Source organism: Geotrypetes seraphini, chromosome 14 (assembly GCF_902459505.1).
Source record: "Geotrypetes seraphini chromosome 14, aGeoSer1.1, whole genome shotgun sequence".
In the NCBI taxonomy this organism is placed as follows: Eukaryota; Metazoa; Chordata; class Amphibia; order Gymnophiona; family Dermophiidae; genus Geotrypetes; species Geotrypetes seraphini.
In genome coordinates, this window is record NC_047097.1 from 15,570,234 (window position 1) to 15,586,937 (window position 16,704).

Consider the following 16,704-nt stretch of genomic DNA (forward strand, 5'->3'; position numbering starts at 1 on the left):
TACACCAGCTGAAACTTGGTGTATATCCTGACACGCAAGTTGGGCGCGGATGCCTGCTGTTCCATAACACTGCATGAATCTCTTGTGAATTCCCCTGACCTCCTATGCCCCTCCCATGATTACTCCCCCTATCTTTGAGCTATGTGTGCAATCCAATTTAGCTGCCCATTGTTACAGAATAGTGGGCAGCCTGATTGGCACCCAAAACTGTAACAATTACATTTTTGGAGCCCATGAACTAATAAGTTTGGGCACCAATCTGGGATCTGCATTCAATTTTGGGCAGCCAGATTTGGTTGACCTTTATAGAATCTAAATTAAATGTTCAAAATTATAAGTGCTTTTTGTATGGGCCACTTAAATGTATAATTTATATACTGAGCGGCTGAATATTGCACTTTAGAATTGTAAGAATACCTATGTGGTGCCATCCTGGAATGTTTCAAATCCCACTGCCTTTTTAATGGATAATTTTGGCTATATAAATATGTATATCCAAGTTATTTATTCAAGTGGCCCAGTTTTTCATTTTTTTTTTCCAGAAAAGCACTTACACAATCGGTTCCACCACTTAAGTGCTTCTATCTACCTCTTTATGTCTAGGGAGTCTGCCTTGCATTTTCTACCAACGGTTGGCATGTTACAGTATCTCTGATTTATTCTTGTGTTGTGGCCTGAGACCAACTTAATGTATGAGAATATTATGTTAGGAGCTATACCACATACCTTCTAATATGGATGGAGGGTAGGGAGGAGAATATATCATTTTCCATTTCAAGCAGTCATTGTTCTGTATAGTTGAATGAACTGAATTCCATGATGCCTTTGATGAATTCCACAAGTACAAGGCTGCGGTGTACATTTTCACAGGGTCGGGCGCTTAAATCAGTCCCTTTGAAAATTGATTGAGACTAATAGGCTAAATTTAGGCTCTAAATTTTGGGTGCCTACAGAAATGGAATTAGGGTTTGGAAAAAGTTAGGTGCTTGCACTTTTTTATTTTTTTTTGCAACTGCATTTGTTAGCCCACATTCAGGTTGTAAGTGCCTTAAAATTTTAGGGGTCCTTTTATTATAGGGTGTTAAGTCCTAGCACACAGGCTCAGATTCTATAAAAGATGTCTTAAGTTAGGTGCCTAGATTGGCGCGCCTAGCTAATCTAGGGCCTAACTTAGGGATCCATTTACAAAGCCATGGTAGAAGCTGCTGCTGCGGTAATCACTCTGATGCCCATAGGGATTTAACGGGCATTGGTGCGTTTGCCGCATGGCAGTCACCGCCTCAGTTTTGTAAGGGGGAGGTTAATTAAAACACTTACTCAGTGCCGATAACAAGCAATTAGCAACTCATAACTGAGAAAAATTTTAATAATTTTATGGTAGTTACTTAATTTATTCAGCGCCTACCGGTTTCAGTTAGGTGCCTAGTCCAAGGCATCTACCAAAAAGTGGGCATTGCTAAAGTTGGTTCATGGATGGTTCTTTGGTGTGTCCTAAACTGGACTTAGACGCTGGTATTTTTATATGATAGAGGTGTATAAAATAGTGAGTGGAGTGGAAAGGGTAGATATGAATCACTTGTTCACTAGGACTAGGCACCTAACTGATGAACATGCGATAAAGCTACTAAGTAGTAGATTTAAAACAAACCGGAGAAAATATTTCTGCACACAACATGTAATTAAACTCTGGAATTTGTTGCAAGAGAATGTGATGAAGTCAGTTAGCTTAGCAGGGTTAAAAAAATGGTTTGGCTAATTTCCTAAAAGAGAAATCTATAGGCCATTACTGAGATGGCTTGGGAAAATTCACTGTTTATCCTGAGGATAAGCAGCATAAAATCTGTTTACTACTTGGGAACTAGCTAAGTACTTGGGACCTGGGTTGGCCACTGTTGGAAACAGGATCCTGGGCTTGATGAACCTTTGGTCTGTCCCAGTATGACAATTCCTATGTTCTTATTTAGCCCATGAAAACCTAGGCATAAATAAGGGGTGCCTAAGGTTTTGACATTTACCAGTGTCAAGTCCAATATAGGTACCGCTAGATGTAATTCTGTAAGCAATGCCTAATTTAATATGGACATGTGCTGCCTTCCTCAGCACCTATATTTTAGGTGTCGTTTATACTATCAGGGCTTTAGTGCAGAAAATATAGGCTTCTGCAGTGGCGTACCTAGGGGGGGGCGGGGGGGGGCGGGCCGCCCCGGGTACCAGCCCTAAGGGGGTGTTCCCGGCCTTGCCGTTCAGTCCCCCGCCACCCCCGAAGGACCGCTCGCCCCCCTGGCCTCCCCGCACCACCTATGAACAGCCGCAGCAGGATCGCGAAGTCAGCGTCAGCATCCCTGCGCTGCTTCCTACGACGCGATCCCGCCCCTCCTCTGACGTCAGAGGAGGGGCGGGACCGTGGCGCAGGAAGCAGCAGGGATCGCTGACGCTGACTTCGCGATCCTGCTGCGGCTGTTCATAGGTGGTGCGGGGAGGCCAGGGGGGCGAGCGGTCCTTCGGGGGTGGCGGGGGACTGAACGGCAAGGCCGGGAACACCCCCTTAGGGCTGGTACCCGACGCTGACTCGCGATCCTGCTGCGGCTGTTCATAGGTGGTGCGGGGAGGCCAGGGGGGCGAGCGGTCCTTCGGGGTGGGTCGGGGCATCAGGCCTTTAGGGGGGGGGGGGGCGGGCAGGCAAGCAGGCTTTCAAGGGGGAGGGGGGTGACAGGCAGGCAGGCCTTCAAGGGGGGACAGGCCTTCGGGGGGGGGGGGTGCAGACATTCAAGGGGTGCAGGCCTTCAAGGGGGGCAGGCAGGCCTTCAGGGGGGTGCAGACCTTCGGGGGGGGTGTAGGCCTTTGGGGGGGTGCAGACCTTCAAGGGGGTGCAGGCCTTCAAGGGGGGAAAGGCAGGCAGGCCTTCAAGGGGGGGGACAGGCGTACAAGGGGGGGGGGACAGGCCTACAAGGGGGGGGACAGGCCTACAAGGGGGGGGACAGGCCTTCAAGGGGGGGTGCAGGCCTTCAAGGGGGGGTGCAGGCCTTCAAGGGGGGTGCAGGCCTTCAAGGGGGGAAAGGCAGGCAGGCCTTCAAGGGGGGGGGACAGGCCTACAAGGGGGGGGGTCAGGCCTACAAGGGGGGGGACAGGCCTTCAAGGGGGGGGGCAGGCCTTCAAGGGGGGGGGCAGGCCGTCAAGGGGGGTGCAGGCCTTCAAGGGGGAGACAGGCCTTCAAGGGGGGGAAAGGCAGGCAGGCAGGCCTTAAAGGGGGGACAGGCCTACAAGGGGGTGGGACAGGCCTTCAAGGGGGGGACAGGCCTTCGGGGGGGTGCAGACCTTCAAGGGAGTGCAGGCCTTCGGGGGGGGGGGGGTGCAGTCCTTCAGGGGTGGGGTTTAGGCCTTCAGAGGGGGACAGACCTTCGGGTGGGAGGTAAAGTCCTTCGGGGGGTGCAGGTCTTCAGGGGTGGGGTGTAGCCCTTCGGAGGGGGGACAGACCTTCGGGGGAGGGGGGTCCTGGTGTAAAAGTACACAGAGGGAGAGAGGGAAGGGGGGGTTCAAAGATACATGCATATGCCAGACTTTGGGGGTTAGAAATAATGGGTCTAAAAACAGAGGAGTGGGAGAGAGATGGTGCATAATGGGATTTAGGGAGGGAAGGAACAGAAAGGGAGAGAACTTGGAAACAGGGGATGGTGTGGAGGGGGGATAGAGATACTGGATAGGAGGATAGTTGGGAACAGAAAGGGAGAGATGGTGGATCCTGGGGTGGTGGGGAGTTGAGAAAAGGTGAATCTGTGGATGGAGACAAAAAAAAGGAAAGATGCCAGATCTCCGGGAGAGGGAAGGGAAACGGAAGGGGAGAACAGAGATGGCAGACGGATGGTTAGCACGGAGAAAGGAGACCCTGGCAAGCAAGACAACAAGAGCCTGGGACCAACAAGATTTGAATATTGATCAGAGAACAAAAGGTAGAAAAAATAATTTTATTTTCTGTTTTGTGATTACAATATGTTAGATTTGAAAAGTGTACATGAGACAGCTTGAAATGGGAACTTTTCTATTTTTGTGAATGGCAAGGCTGAGTTCAGTTAAAATATATGCTTTATAAGAAAATATAATAATGTGTTTTATAAAGTTTATAAGCATTGCTGGCATACTCGGTGAGGTGTTCCTAGTGTTGGTGGTGGTGGTATCATGTCAGTGTGTTGAGAGGAAGAGGTAGTCTGGGAAATTCTGCTGAGCAAACTCTGGGCCCATTTCCACCCCCAGTTAGTCCATTCCACTCAACTGGTTCACACACTGAGTGGGTCTTTGGGTGTTATTTCTGGGTAGTTGTTTTAGAATCTCTTCCAGTGGTTTGTCAGTATCTCCTTCTGGTCCAAGGAAGGAAACTTTGTCAACCTTAGCATTGACCTTCAGAATATGTTTGTAACAGCGCTGCTTGTGTGGCATTAGGCTATGTAGTGATCGAAAGAAAAAAACAGACCTTTGCACATTTTTTGCACTATATGGTGGGTGTATGAGGAGATTCATTTCCTGCACAGTTAAGTCCATTTTTTCTACTGAATAATAGTATAGGTACAATGAAAGTAAATAGCAAAAATGTTTGAGTAGATAATTAAGGAAATCTTTTTCATATTGCTTGCTTATGGACTGGAAAAAAGACTGTTCAAGCAAATGTCTCCAGAACTGCTTTAATGGAAAAATGTGATTTTTTTTTTTTTAAGTACTTTGTGAAATTTATTGTTGTTGTGAAATTTTATTGTTATACTTTGTTTAAACTTAAAAAGCGGTGTCATTAACAGTGAATCTAATCGAAAAATCGATTCAACAGGGTGAATCGGATCGAATGAAATATTTTTCTCTGAATCGGGCAGCACTATTGGCTACCATGAGAATGGGCTACTGGGCATGATGGACCATTGGTGTGACCCAGTTAGGCTATTCTTATGTTATGTTCTCATCTGTAGGGGCCTTTGTTTTCACTTCTTATTTTAATGTATTTTTTTCCTGGGAACTTATCAGTGTTTTTTTATAATGGGAACAAAAATGGAAGAGAATTAATGTGTGTGGAATGGGGGGGGGTAACTAATTTCTTCAGCTAAATAATTCAATCCACTTCAAACAGACATAGGAGAACTCACGCACCATTCACACACCCTCCAACCAAAAACGTCAAAAGAAAAAAACTGTTCGACAACCTCCTAGCCATTCGAGCTGCAACACTTGACCCCCAACTCTACAACCTATTGACCTCGACCACAAACTACAAAACCTTAAAAAAAGAAATAAAAACCCTTCTATTCAAAAAAACACATAAAACCAAACTAACATAATCAGGAACTGTCCCAAGCATCACCTGCAACTACTCCATATGTACTTCTGATGTCATGACAATTCAGACATAATTTATGTTATGTTATGTTTGGAATAATGGTTACATAAATGAGGTTCAATAAAAGAAAATTTTCTGTGGGAGCATTTGTTGGAACTTCTGTTATTCTGATTTCTTCTATCTGTGGGCTTTCTTTAGCTTAACCTACTTATCTGGGGCTTTCCACTTCTGCAGCTGCCCTTTTCACGGTCCACTTTGCGCTTGCACTCTCTGGGGAGGGGGGGTTGGGTCTGGGCTTGGTGGGGTAGGTGTGTCTGGTAGTTTTGTCTGGGTGGTGGCTGGGTGTTTCTTGGGTGCTTGTTGTGCGGATTGGTGTGTCTGGTGAGCGGTCTGGGTGTTGTTGCTTGTGGTGGGTTTTTTTTCATTATAAAATATGGCTGAGGGTCTAGTCCGGCTTATTATTCTTGTGGGTTCTGGGGTGGGATTTGTTTGCTTGCCCCAAGTTTTGGCCTTTTGTTGTGTATTGCTATGCCTCTCATTGGCAATTTTCTCTTGGGAGAGGCTTGTTCATGCTTGTTGTTGCTGTTACTCTCATTCTGTGTTCTTTTTGATAATGTATAAGTTTCTGTACAGACCATAGTTGCTTGTCTGGACCTTTTGCCATTCTCAATAAAAATACTTTGGAAAAAAAAAAAAAAAAAAAAGAAAATTTTCACTGCCTGTTTCTATTCTGACCATTTATTCCATTTCATGGTTATTGCAAAAAAAAAAAAAAAAAAATTTTACATGAGGGGGGGGGGGGGTGTCAAAAAATGATGGGCCCCGGGTGCCACATACCCTAGGTACGCCACTGGGCTTCTGCAAAACACTTTAAAGTATTCTGCCAGCATGGGGTAACATGCACATTACTTATTTTAAACATATATTTTTTTCCAGGGGCCCTGTCATGAATAGAGTACATAAGATGAAACACTCCCTCCATATTGCTAACCAAACTTTAACTTCAAAGTCAAGCTCTTAGTATCATATACGCTTATTCTGATTCACATATGCTCAGAGACATGAAGCTCTGTGAGAAGCTTACTAGAGAATGACACGGTGACAAAATTCATCACCGTTCCCGTCCCCGCGGATAACCGCAGGAAACCATCTTCATGTCATTCTTTAAGGAGAGAGGGAAGAATCAGAAATCGGATGGCCTCAACCACTGACCCTCAAGCTTTGCTTTGAAGAATGCTGGTGTAGAAGGACTGAGGTTGAAACAGAGACTACAGAATGACAGTCTCTGGTATCCAGAGCAGATATTGTGATGTCATAATGCCTCATTCCACCAGTGCCTAAGAGCCAATCATATCAGTGATGTCACAATGGCCTCATTATCCTTGGCTCACATAAGAATCAGAGTATGAATGGCCACAACCACTGACCCGCAAGCTTTGCTTTGAAGAATGCTGGTGTAGAAGGACTGAGGTTGAAACAGAGACTACAGAATGACAGTCTCTGGTATCCAGAGCAGATATTGTGATGTCATAATGCCTCATTCCACCAGTGCCTAACAGTCAATCACATCAGTGATGTCACAATGGCTTCATTATCCTTGGCTCCCATAAGAATCAGAGTATGAATGGCCACAACCACTGACCCTCAAGCTTTGCTTTGAAGAATGCTGGTGTAGAAGGACTGAGGTTGAAACAGAGACTACAGAATGACAGTCTCTGGTATCCAGAGCAGATATTGTGATGTCACAATGCCTCATTCCACCAGTGCCTAAGAGCCAATCACATCAGTGATGTCACAATGGCTTCATTATCCTTGGCTCCCATAAGAATCAGATTATGAATGGCCACAACCACTGACCCTCAAGCTTTGCTTTGAAGAATGCTGGTGTAGAAGGACTGAGGTTGAAATAGACATTAAAAAATGGCATGGGATTATTTCCCGCGGTTATCTGCGGGCACTGGAACAGTGATGAATTTTGTCACCGTGTCATTCTCTAAAGCTTACTTCCCAATCATTGCATATGACTTTTCAATTCTGATTCATTGTAAGTTTTACTACTGGACAACTCTAATAAAGGCCAGGAAATAAAAAAAAAAAGAAGAAAAAAGCCACTTATCTCCAACAAAGTTCAGAGTCCCGACGTGGACCACGTTTCGATATCTTCCTCAGAGGACCGGAAAAGGATATAAAAAAAAATAATTAAGGGGTCCTTTTATCAAGCTATGGTAGGGGTTTAACGCGTGTAATACTGGGTGTTAAACCGCCTGCCGCGCTAGCCACTAACACCTGCATTGAGCAGGCGTTAGTTTTTTTTTAGCCGGCCGCAGAGGTTCGCACGTGATGAAATGTCCGACGCGCTAACCCCACTAGCACGGCTTGATAAAAAGGACCCCTATATCTTTTCATGTAGATGGTAAGATTTCATTCAACAAAGGGCCTCTGGTGTTAAGGATTCCTTGTACGCTCAAACTTATCGTACCTGTCTATGTAAATTTTAAGCACTGGCTGCCTAAGGCACCCCCCCCACCCCTTTTTACTAAACTGCTATATCAGTTATTAGTGCAGGGAATCATGTAGAATGCTCCACACTGCTCCCAACACTCATAGGATTCCTAAGAGCGTCAAGAGCAGTGGAGCATTCAGCGCGGCTCCCTGCGCTAATAACTGCTATAGTGGTTTAGTAAAGGGGGGGGGGGTTATAGTGGCCAAAGATAGATCTGCTTTTAGAGCGGCCTGATTTGATCACTAAGCATAGCTGGTCGGCGCTTAAAATTTGTGGTTATCATGTGATATAATTTAAGTGCTAATATATTCAGTGGAGATAGACAGCTATCTTCACTCATATTAGACGTTAGCCAGACAAATGTTATTTAATTAGCCTGGAGTCACTCCTGGATGGTTAAATAGTGCTGAATATCAGGTCCATATGTTCTTTTTGGCTTATAAAGCGCCAGTTGTTTCTCCTACTGATAAGATTTTATTGTTTCCAGTGGGTCAGTTGTCCAGTTTGGTGTCATTTAGTATTATATCTGGGCAGTACTGTACTTTCAATATGGCTAAAGATTAGTGCGTGCTAAATGCCAACGCACCCATTATATTCTGTGAGCTCGATAGCATTCCTTACTAAAAGAATCCATCTGTTCACCTTCCCCTCACTAAAACGATGTCACTCCAAAGATTCCTTGACAAAACCTTCGCCTTCCAGGCCGCCACATTGAACACATGGCTAGCCCAAAAGGTCCTCGAGGCCCCCACCTACCTCGGATTTAGAAAATTACTTAAAACTCATCTATTCAATGGAAACGACCCTTAATCGTCCCCTCAACGAACCGAAACCTACAACTCCCCCTCTTCTGTACTCACCCAACCTACATTCCCCTTATCCCCCCTCCTCAACCTACTCCTTCCCTCTCTACCCAACCTCAACTACTTCGTTGCTTGCAACCCTATTCAATTGTCATGAACCACTTGTAACTTGATTAACAAATGTGAACCGCCTAGAACTCCCTGGGTATGGCGGTATACAAAAATAAAGTTATTATTATTATTAAATAAGGCTCACCCTCATATTAGTGGCCTTTAATAGAACAGGGATCCTTTGTTTATTTTAGGTTTAACTTGGAAAAACTGTCCCTGAATTCTTATTTTGCTTTGGAATGTTCTGCTCATGGTTTTTTATTCTACGTATTTCACTTGTTTATCATTTTTGAAACTTGTATAAATTTAAAAAAAAAAAAATTAAAAAAATTTAAACAAAAAAAAAACAACCCAAAAAAGTCTGACATTCAGAAAAAAAGCAGCAATTAACCTAAAGCCTTGCCCTGTACACATTCCTGTATGACAAATGAATTTCAGTCGTAAATTTTGGTGAATTTTCAGCTGACAATCTTAAATGTAGGAATCACATCTATTTGGTTTCTGTACATTGCATATATTTGTTTTCTATAGGGTCCTTTTATTAAGGTGTGCTAACCGATTTAGCGCACGCTAAATTCTAAGGTGCCCATAGAATATAATGGATGCCTTAGCATTTAGCACACGCTCATCTTTAGTACATGCTAAATCAGTTAGCGCGCCTTAATAAAAGGACCCCTATGTCATGTTGGAGATCCATTGTTTTCTGCTGTCTCTGATACTTCAGCCTGCAGTATATTGATTCTGTCCTCTTTCACCTCTCAAATCTATTCAGTTGGCTGTGAAGTTATTTGAAAAGAGGATCAATTGTAGCTGCCTGCTGATCAAATTGAGAGTCTATAAAAGCTGTTAATTTGTCTGTTGTCATCGTCTGCATTGTGAATACTAACGTTCTAGCTTTTCCAGCTTGTCCATTGCTGCTGTGATGTCGCTTTCTCTATTCTCCTAATTAAGATATTCATCTGTTTTAGCTAAACATGTTAGTAATTTTATAGCAATAAGATCCTGTGTTTTTGAGAGGCATTTTCGATAAAATGTCTCCAAGTCCAGCTTTGGACTTTTCCTGCAAAATGTCCAAACATGGGGCAGAACAAATGGCCATTTTCAAACCCGCAAGACGTCTAACTTTTTTTTTTTTTTAAATGACTTGCTAGAGGTTACAGATCACTAACAGGAGATTGAGAGGGGACATGATCGAAACATTCAAGGTACTGAAGGGGATAGACAGTAGATAAAGACAGGTTGTTCATCCTCTCCAAGGTAGGGAGAACGAGAGGGCACTCTCTAAAGTTGAAAGGGGATAGATTCTGTACAAACGTAAGGCAGTTCTTCACCCAGAGAGTGGTAGAAAACTGGAACGCTCTTCCGGAGTCTGTCATAGGGGAAAACACCCTCCAGGGATTCAAGACAAAGTTAGACAAGTTCATGCTGAACAAGAACGTGCACTGGTAGGGCTAGTATCAGTTAGGGTGCTGGTCTTTGACCAGAGGGCAGCCGCGTGAGCGGACTGCTGGGCATGATGGACCATTGGTCTGACCCAGTAGCGGCAATTGTTATGTTCTTAAGACAGCTATCTTTTTTGGCCATTTTTAAAAAAATAGGATGTCCAGATGAAATACATCTAAAACAAGCCATTTGCATTTAGGAGGGGCCTCATAGACAGGTCAGTAGAGCAGTGAGACACCCTAAAGGGTACTGCTGTGAACTTCACATAAAGGCTACCAGGTATACATCTCACCATAACCCCCTTATAATATATAGTCCCTTCAAAACTCCCCCAAAACCTACTATACCCATCTGTCTACCACCCCAATAGATCTTATGGCTGCAGGTGTCATATGTTAGCACCGTAGGATTTTGGTGGACTCATACGTTCGAAGTTTCCAAGTTTATTCAGCACTGGTTATACCTTCTATCAAGGAATACCTAAACAATTTATGATACTAATTATAATAAAAATAACGGTTAAAATTTAAAATAATTAAGGGGTGATCAAACAGAAGCACTTAACAAGAGACAGTGGAGGGAGGGAAGGAAGAGTAATAATACATCAAGATAAAAAAAGGGGGGGGGGGGGAAGAGGTAGAGGAGAAGATGTTTCTTCCGAAAAGCGTTTGGTGTTCTCTGCCAGGACAGATGTTAGCTATGGATAGGGTCTCTTATAAAATAGTGGTTAGAGTGGAATATGGGCCTGGGTTTCTTTCTCTATGGTTCACTACACTGCCCACCAGGCTACTCCAGACACCTTCCCGCTCTACTATCTCTGGAAATTATTATTATTACTAGGATTTCTCGTACCATGTGCTGCTGTTATAGAGGCAGGTATGCAGATCTTTGGGGGGTGGGAGGGTGACCACTGGGGGAGTGTATGTGGGTGAGTCATGCCTTAATCCCTTCAGTGGTCATCTGCTCAGTTTGGGTACCTTTTTGGCCTTCATTTGCTTTTACAACAGGTCTAGCTTTGAACGTCTAAATGGCATCCTGGGCATTTTGGTAAATGTTTATCGCCACAAAACATCCAAGAATTAAGCATGCCCTAAGCCCACCCATAACATGACTCCTTGAACTATGGACGCACTTCAGACAAGAAGTCTAGCAAGACATCTAGAAAGTCGGTTTTGAAAATGTCTCCTTGGGCATCTTGACCAGTAAGACATCCAAGTGCCACTTTATACCATTTTGGGGATGCTTTTCTTTTATGAAAATGAGCCCCTTCATCTACATCATTATGCCTAGAAAATAAATAATGACAAGTGATAAACATTTCAGATCTACTTATACATTAGAGATTTAGGGCTGGATTTATTAAATTGTTCCACTGCAGTTACTGAACACTAACACCATTATGATTAAATAAGTCATAATGTATAAAATGGAGCCTCCGATATATAACACAAATTACCCTTAATTTTATAAACTTGCATGTATAACTTTACACTTAAGTGTCGATATTCAGCTGGTGGTACTCAAATGATATAATTCAGGTAGATATTCCCTTAATACTGCCTGGAGGCAAAAAATAAATTAATGTTGGGTTCTTACCTTGACTATAACTATATGATCTGATACAGAAAAATGAGGTTTTTCATAAATAAATATATTTAATATATTTATGCACAATTGAAAAGAAAAAATTTGGACGGATCAAAAAAATCTAGCCCTTTACTCTTTGCCAAGCATAAGGCGGCTCTGACTTTTTATGGTCCGACTTGGAAAATATAAAGTGTTTGAATGTGTGTATTATGTTTTTTAGGTTACTATAACTGGAAGCATGACTGTCCCTGGAATATGTTGTATGCAATGCACTCTTGCCCATTCTGAATGTAGTGGCCAACCATGTGGAATCAACCATGTGGAATATTCCTTTCTTGTGTCATACCCAGCCCTTGTTTCCAAAGATCTCTCCCATCTCACAGCACTGATGACAAACGTCTGCAGTGAGCAGGTTTCTATGCTGTTGGGGATGAGGTATGTTCAGAACCAGAAAGATCTTAGTACATGTGTTTAACCATTTAGAGCAGTATATCGCAAACTGTGTGCCCCACAAGATTTCAGGTGTGCTGCGCGACGCCAGGGAGGAGGGGCACCAGCGCCAGTTGACTGCCTACAGGACATGTTTCTCATAGTGAAGAGGCACATCCTGTAGGCCAGTGTCCTGCAAACTTTGCCGAGCTGTGGCACACTAAACATAGTGGCTGCGGCTTGAGGCATCTGGAAGTGTGCAGACGTTGACATCAGCGCATGAAGGCCCTCCAGACGTGCCCTGAGCCACCAGTGGGGGGTGCCAGCGAGGAAGAGGGCTGAAGAGAAGGATAGGTGCCGGTTGATTGCTTACAGGACCTGCCAGCGCCTCTCCTCCTCCCCAGTGTGTCGTGGCACACCTGAAATCTCAAGAGGAACACTAGTGTGCCGCGGCTCACAGTTTGCAATACAGTGCTGTAGGCAGTCAGCCACTGCCAGCACCTCTCCTCCTCTCCGCCCCTCCTCCTTTTTCAGCGCCCCCCCCCCACCACCACCACCACCACTGGCAGCTCAGGCCCCATCTAGAGGGCCTCTGCGCATGCATTGGTGTGAATATGACGACATCACACATGCACATGTCATCAAGGTGACTTGCACGCACTTCTGGGTGCCCTTGAGCTGCGGCTCGCAAAGTTTGCGAGACACTCATTTTTACTTGATAATATTCCCTTAGAATCAGTACCTATGTAAAAAATTTTAGGAGTAATCGTTGATGTTAACCTATCATTCCATAACCACATTAGTCAAATAGTTAAATCTTGCTTCTATAAACTACGTTTGATACGTTCTATCTCTACATTTCTAGACCCTAAATCCGTTAACATACTTATTCATTCTATGATTATAACTAAAATCGATTACTGTAATTCTCTCTTAATCAATATAACACAAAAAGAAAAAAGAAGGCTTCAGATAATCCAAAACACTGCAATAAAACTTATTCACAAAGCGAAAAAATATGACCATGTTACACCTTTATTGATCAACTCCCATTGGCTTCCTATTAGCCACCGTATTACCTTTAAGATATTATTTCTAGTATTCAAAATACTAACTTTCAATGAACCACAATTCATGACAAGAATGATTATTCCTCATTATGCCCCCCTCCCCCCCCCCCGCTCTCTTCGGTCGTCATCACTAGACCTATTAACCGTCCCTTCCTTGAAAATTGTGGGCACAAGAAAAGATGACATGTTTTCTGTTATAGCTCCACAATTGTGGAATTCATTGCCACACTATATTAGAAAAGAAAAAGATTTTATTTCTTTTAAAAAACTTCTAAAAATTTTATTTAATGATGCTTTTAACAATTAAATTCTGAGACACGTTAACTTACTCTAGAATTCAATATGTATCCCTTCCCCTCATTCTTTCCTTTTTAATGTTTTTTTCATACCTGAGAGAATTGGAACTTTTCCCCTCCTACCCTCTTACATCATGTCTGTCCCTAATCCCTAAGATGAAATTTGTTAAGTGTTATAATTATGTCAGTTTTTTTACTTTTGTTTAAAAAGCTGTCCGCTAAACTGTTGTTTTTATAATGCTGTTCATCGCTTAGAAAGTTTGTATAGGCGATTCATCAAATGGTAATAAAACTTGAAACTATAACAGGGTCTCTTAGTTAGGAAGACACTGTTTTATAAAGACATATAGGGTCCTATATAAAATTCTAGCAAGTATAAATATCCCTGTTTAAATGATTCATATAAGCTAGTAGATTAACATATTTTATAATCTATCCCCCTGATAGATGTGCTAGGCATCTCATTATCCTAATACATCAGTAGTTAGCTTTTCTAAAATGCATATACTGAAAACATGTTCTAGGTTTTTAAAACAGTATTAGTTCATGGGCTAATGCTGGATCCATTGAAAGCATCTTCCATGGAGCGCCTTCAAAACTCTGTGACATATCAGTGGCTGCTGACAATAATAAAAGCTATCACGTGATGCACCAAAATCTTAATGAAGAATGGGTGACTCAGTTCCTCAACAGAAGGTCAAACCCATGAAACAAGTAAAAACCATCATTCAAAATGTAATTATTGTTTTCAGGTTCTGAAGACTAAGAACATGGTTCAGGCCGTCGCAATATGGTCAGAACAGGCCCCTTCCCACAGCATCACTGCCATGATGATCGCAGATGATCAGCAGACCATTATCACAGGAGGTCTAGAGGGACAGATTTGTCTATGGAATCTTTCAGTAGAATTAAAGGTGAGTCAGCATTTAATAGCATAGTCGAAGCTTTAACTAATTAAGCACGATCTATTGCATGCATTGGCATCCAGCCCATAATACCATTGCAATGATATTTGTCTCGATTTAAGCACACTACGCTATGCACTTTGGCCCCAATTCTATAAATGGCACCTAAAATATAGGCGTTGAAGAGTGTGGCACAAAGTGCGTGTACATCATACGTTAGGCTAAAGTGGGCTTAGGTGCCAGTAGGCATCCTTAACCTTAGAGGTACCCCATCTATGCCAGGGTTTTCTTAGACTGAATGAGAGCGCCTAGTCCAAAACAAGTGCCTATATGCAAAACACGCCCACAATCCACCCCAAATACACCTAATTTCTGGTAGGCGCCTTGGACTAGGCACCTACCTAAAAGTGGCAGGCGCCTACCAAGTTAGGCGCTTGCTGTCCGATTAACTCAGGGGTATCTAAGTCCCTCCTCGAGGGCCGCAATCCAGTTGGGTTTTTAGGATTTCCCCAATGAATATGCATGAGATCTATTTGCATGCACTGCTTTCATTGTATGCTAATAGATCTCCTGCATATTCATTAGGGAAAACCTGAAAACCCGACTGGATTGTGGCCCTCGAGAAGGGACTTTGACACCCCTGAATTAACTGCAATTAAAGCCAATTATGAGGTGCTAATTGCTCATTGTTGGCGCCAATTAAGCTTTTTAAATAATTAGCTTAGGCACTTAGACTGATTAAGTACATTGATCTAGGAGCCTAATGTTATAGAATCTGGGCCTTTCTATATAGTAAATATTACACAATTTCTTGAACATGAAGACACTGATATTGTAAAATGGGAAGGAGTACGAAAATACCATGCATAGCAAAACTAACCAAAGATATTACAGAACAGTCATCAGCTTTTCTTTTTTCCTGTAAAGCGAACAAAGTTTTTGAAGTTGTAGGTCTCTTGGGAGACTTTTCCAGGGAGTAGGAACAAAAAAACAAATACCCTAGCCCGCCTCTTTAAATAGACCTCACATATCGCCTAGGGATCTGTGAATTTATGAGAGGAATTAACTTCTATACGAGGCTTTAACCTCTCATAATGTCTTCCAAATAACTGGAGGTAATATAAATTATGTTTTGTTTTTTTAAACTTATTTTCCACTTATAAGTAAGCAGATTACAAAAATCCTCCAAACAAAAAAAAATAAAAGTGGATTACAAAAAACAAACAAACAAATCCCCATTACCCCAGGTACATTAGATAGAGTGGAAGGCAACTGGGACAGTTAGTGAAAAATGCTCGAGTACCTGAATAATTTGTAATCCACATAGAAATATAGGATATGTGGAATACAAATTATATAAAAACAAAACATAAATTAGATGATGGGTACATGTGGAGAAATGCCAGTTACAAGTGTAACTGGCAAAATATAGAGAAATCAGCAATTAAATAGAATAGCCTATTGGCCATAGCACCAGGCAGACAAGCTTGATTTAAATCATGCTACCTCTCGTTATGATCTTGGGAAACTCAGTTAACCCTCCGTTGCTTCAGATACAAACATAAGGATCATTTTACTAAGCTGTAGGAAAAGCTGGGCTTAATGCAGGATTTTCTTACACACTGAGCCCAGATTGAACATGGCATTTTTAAGGGCCTTTTCTGTTCTAATTGCTAACACACACACACCCTTTCTTATCAAACTGTGTTAGAGTTTTTTTATTGCCAGTCTCTGCAAAGGTTCATCAAGCCCAGTATCCTGTTTCCAACAGTGGCCAACCCAGGTCACATGTACCTGACAGAAACCCAAAGAGTAGCAACATTCCAGAGCTGATATTGTGATGTCATAATGCCTCATTCCACCATTGCCTAAGAGCCAACCTCATCACTGATGTCATAATGGCCTGATTATCCTATACTTGGTTCACATAACATAATAATTGCCATACTGGAACAGACCGAAAGGTTCATCAAACTCGGTATACTGTTTCCACCAGTGGCCAAATTCCAGGTCACAAGTACCTGGTAAGATCCCAAGGAGTGGGCAAACAATTCCTGTTTCCCAGAAACTTCTTTAAACTGCTCCCAGGCAACCCCTGCTATCTAGAAATGTGGTCTTGCTATCTGTAGACTTTTTACCTACCTGCTTTACATTTTTCAGGTTGCTAGTTGATCCAGGGCCAGTGCAAAGTTATTCAGTACTGTTGGCAAACCTGCAACCTTGTGCCCCCTGAGTTAACTTCC

At 42.8% G+C, this 16,704-nt stretch overlaps 1 protein-coding gene across 1 annotated transcript in view; it reads left to right on the top strand.

The window, feature by feature from the left end:
- Positions 1-16,704, top strand: part of WDR72 (WD repeat domain 72) — a 343,080-nt gene that overhangs the window by 118,610 nt on the left and 207,766 nt on the right. The window contains exon 4 of the mRNA XM_033920737.1: positions 14,309-14,470. Within this exon, the coding sequence (XP_033776628.1) occupies positions 14,309-14,470 (162 nt within the window). The remainder of the gene's footprint in view (positions 1-14,308; positions 14,471-16,704) is intronic.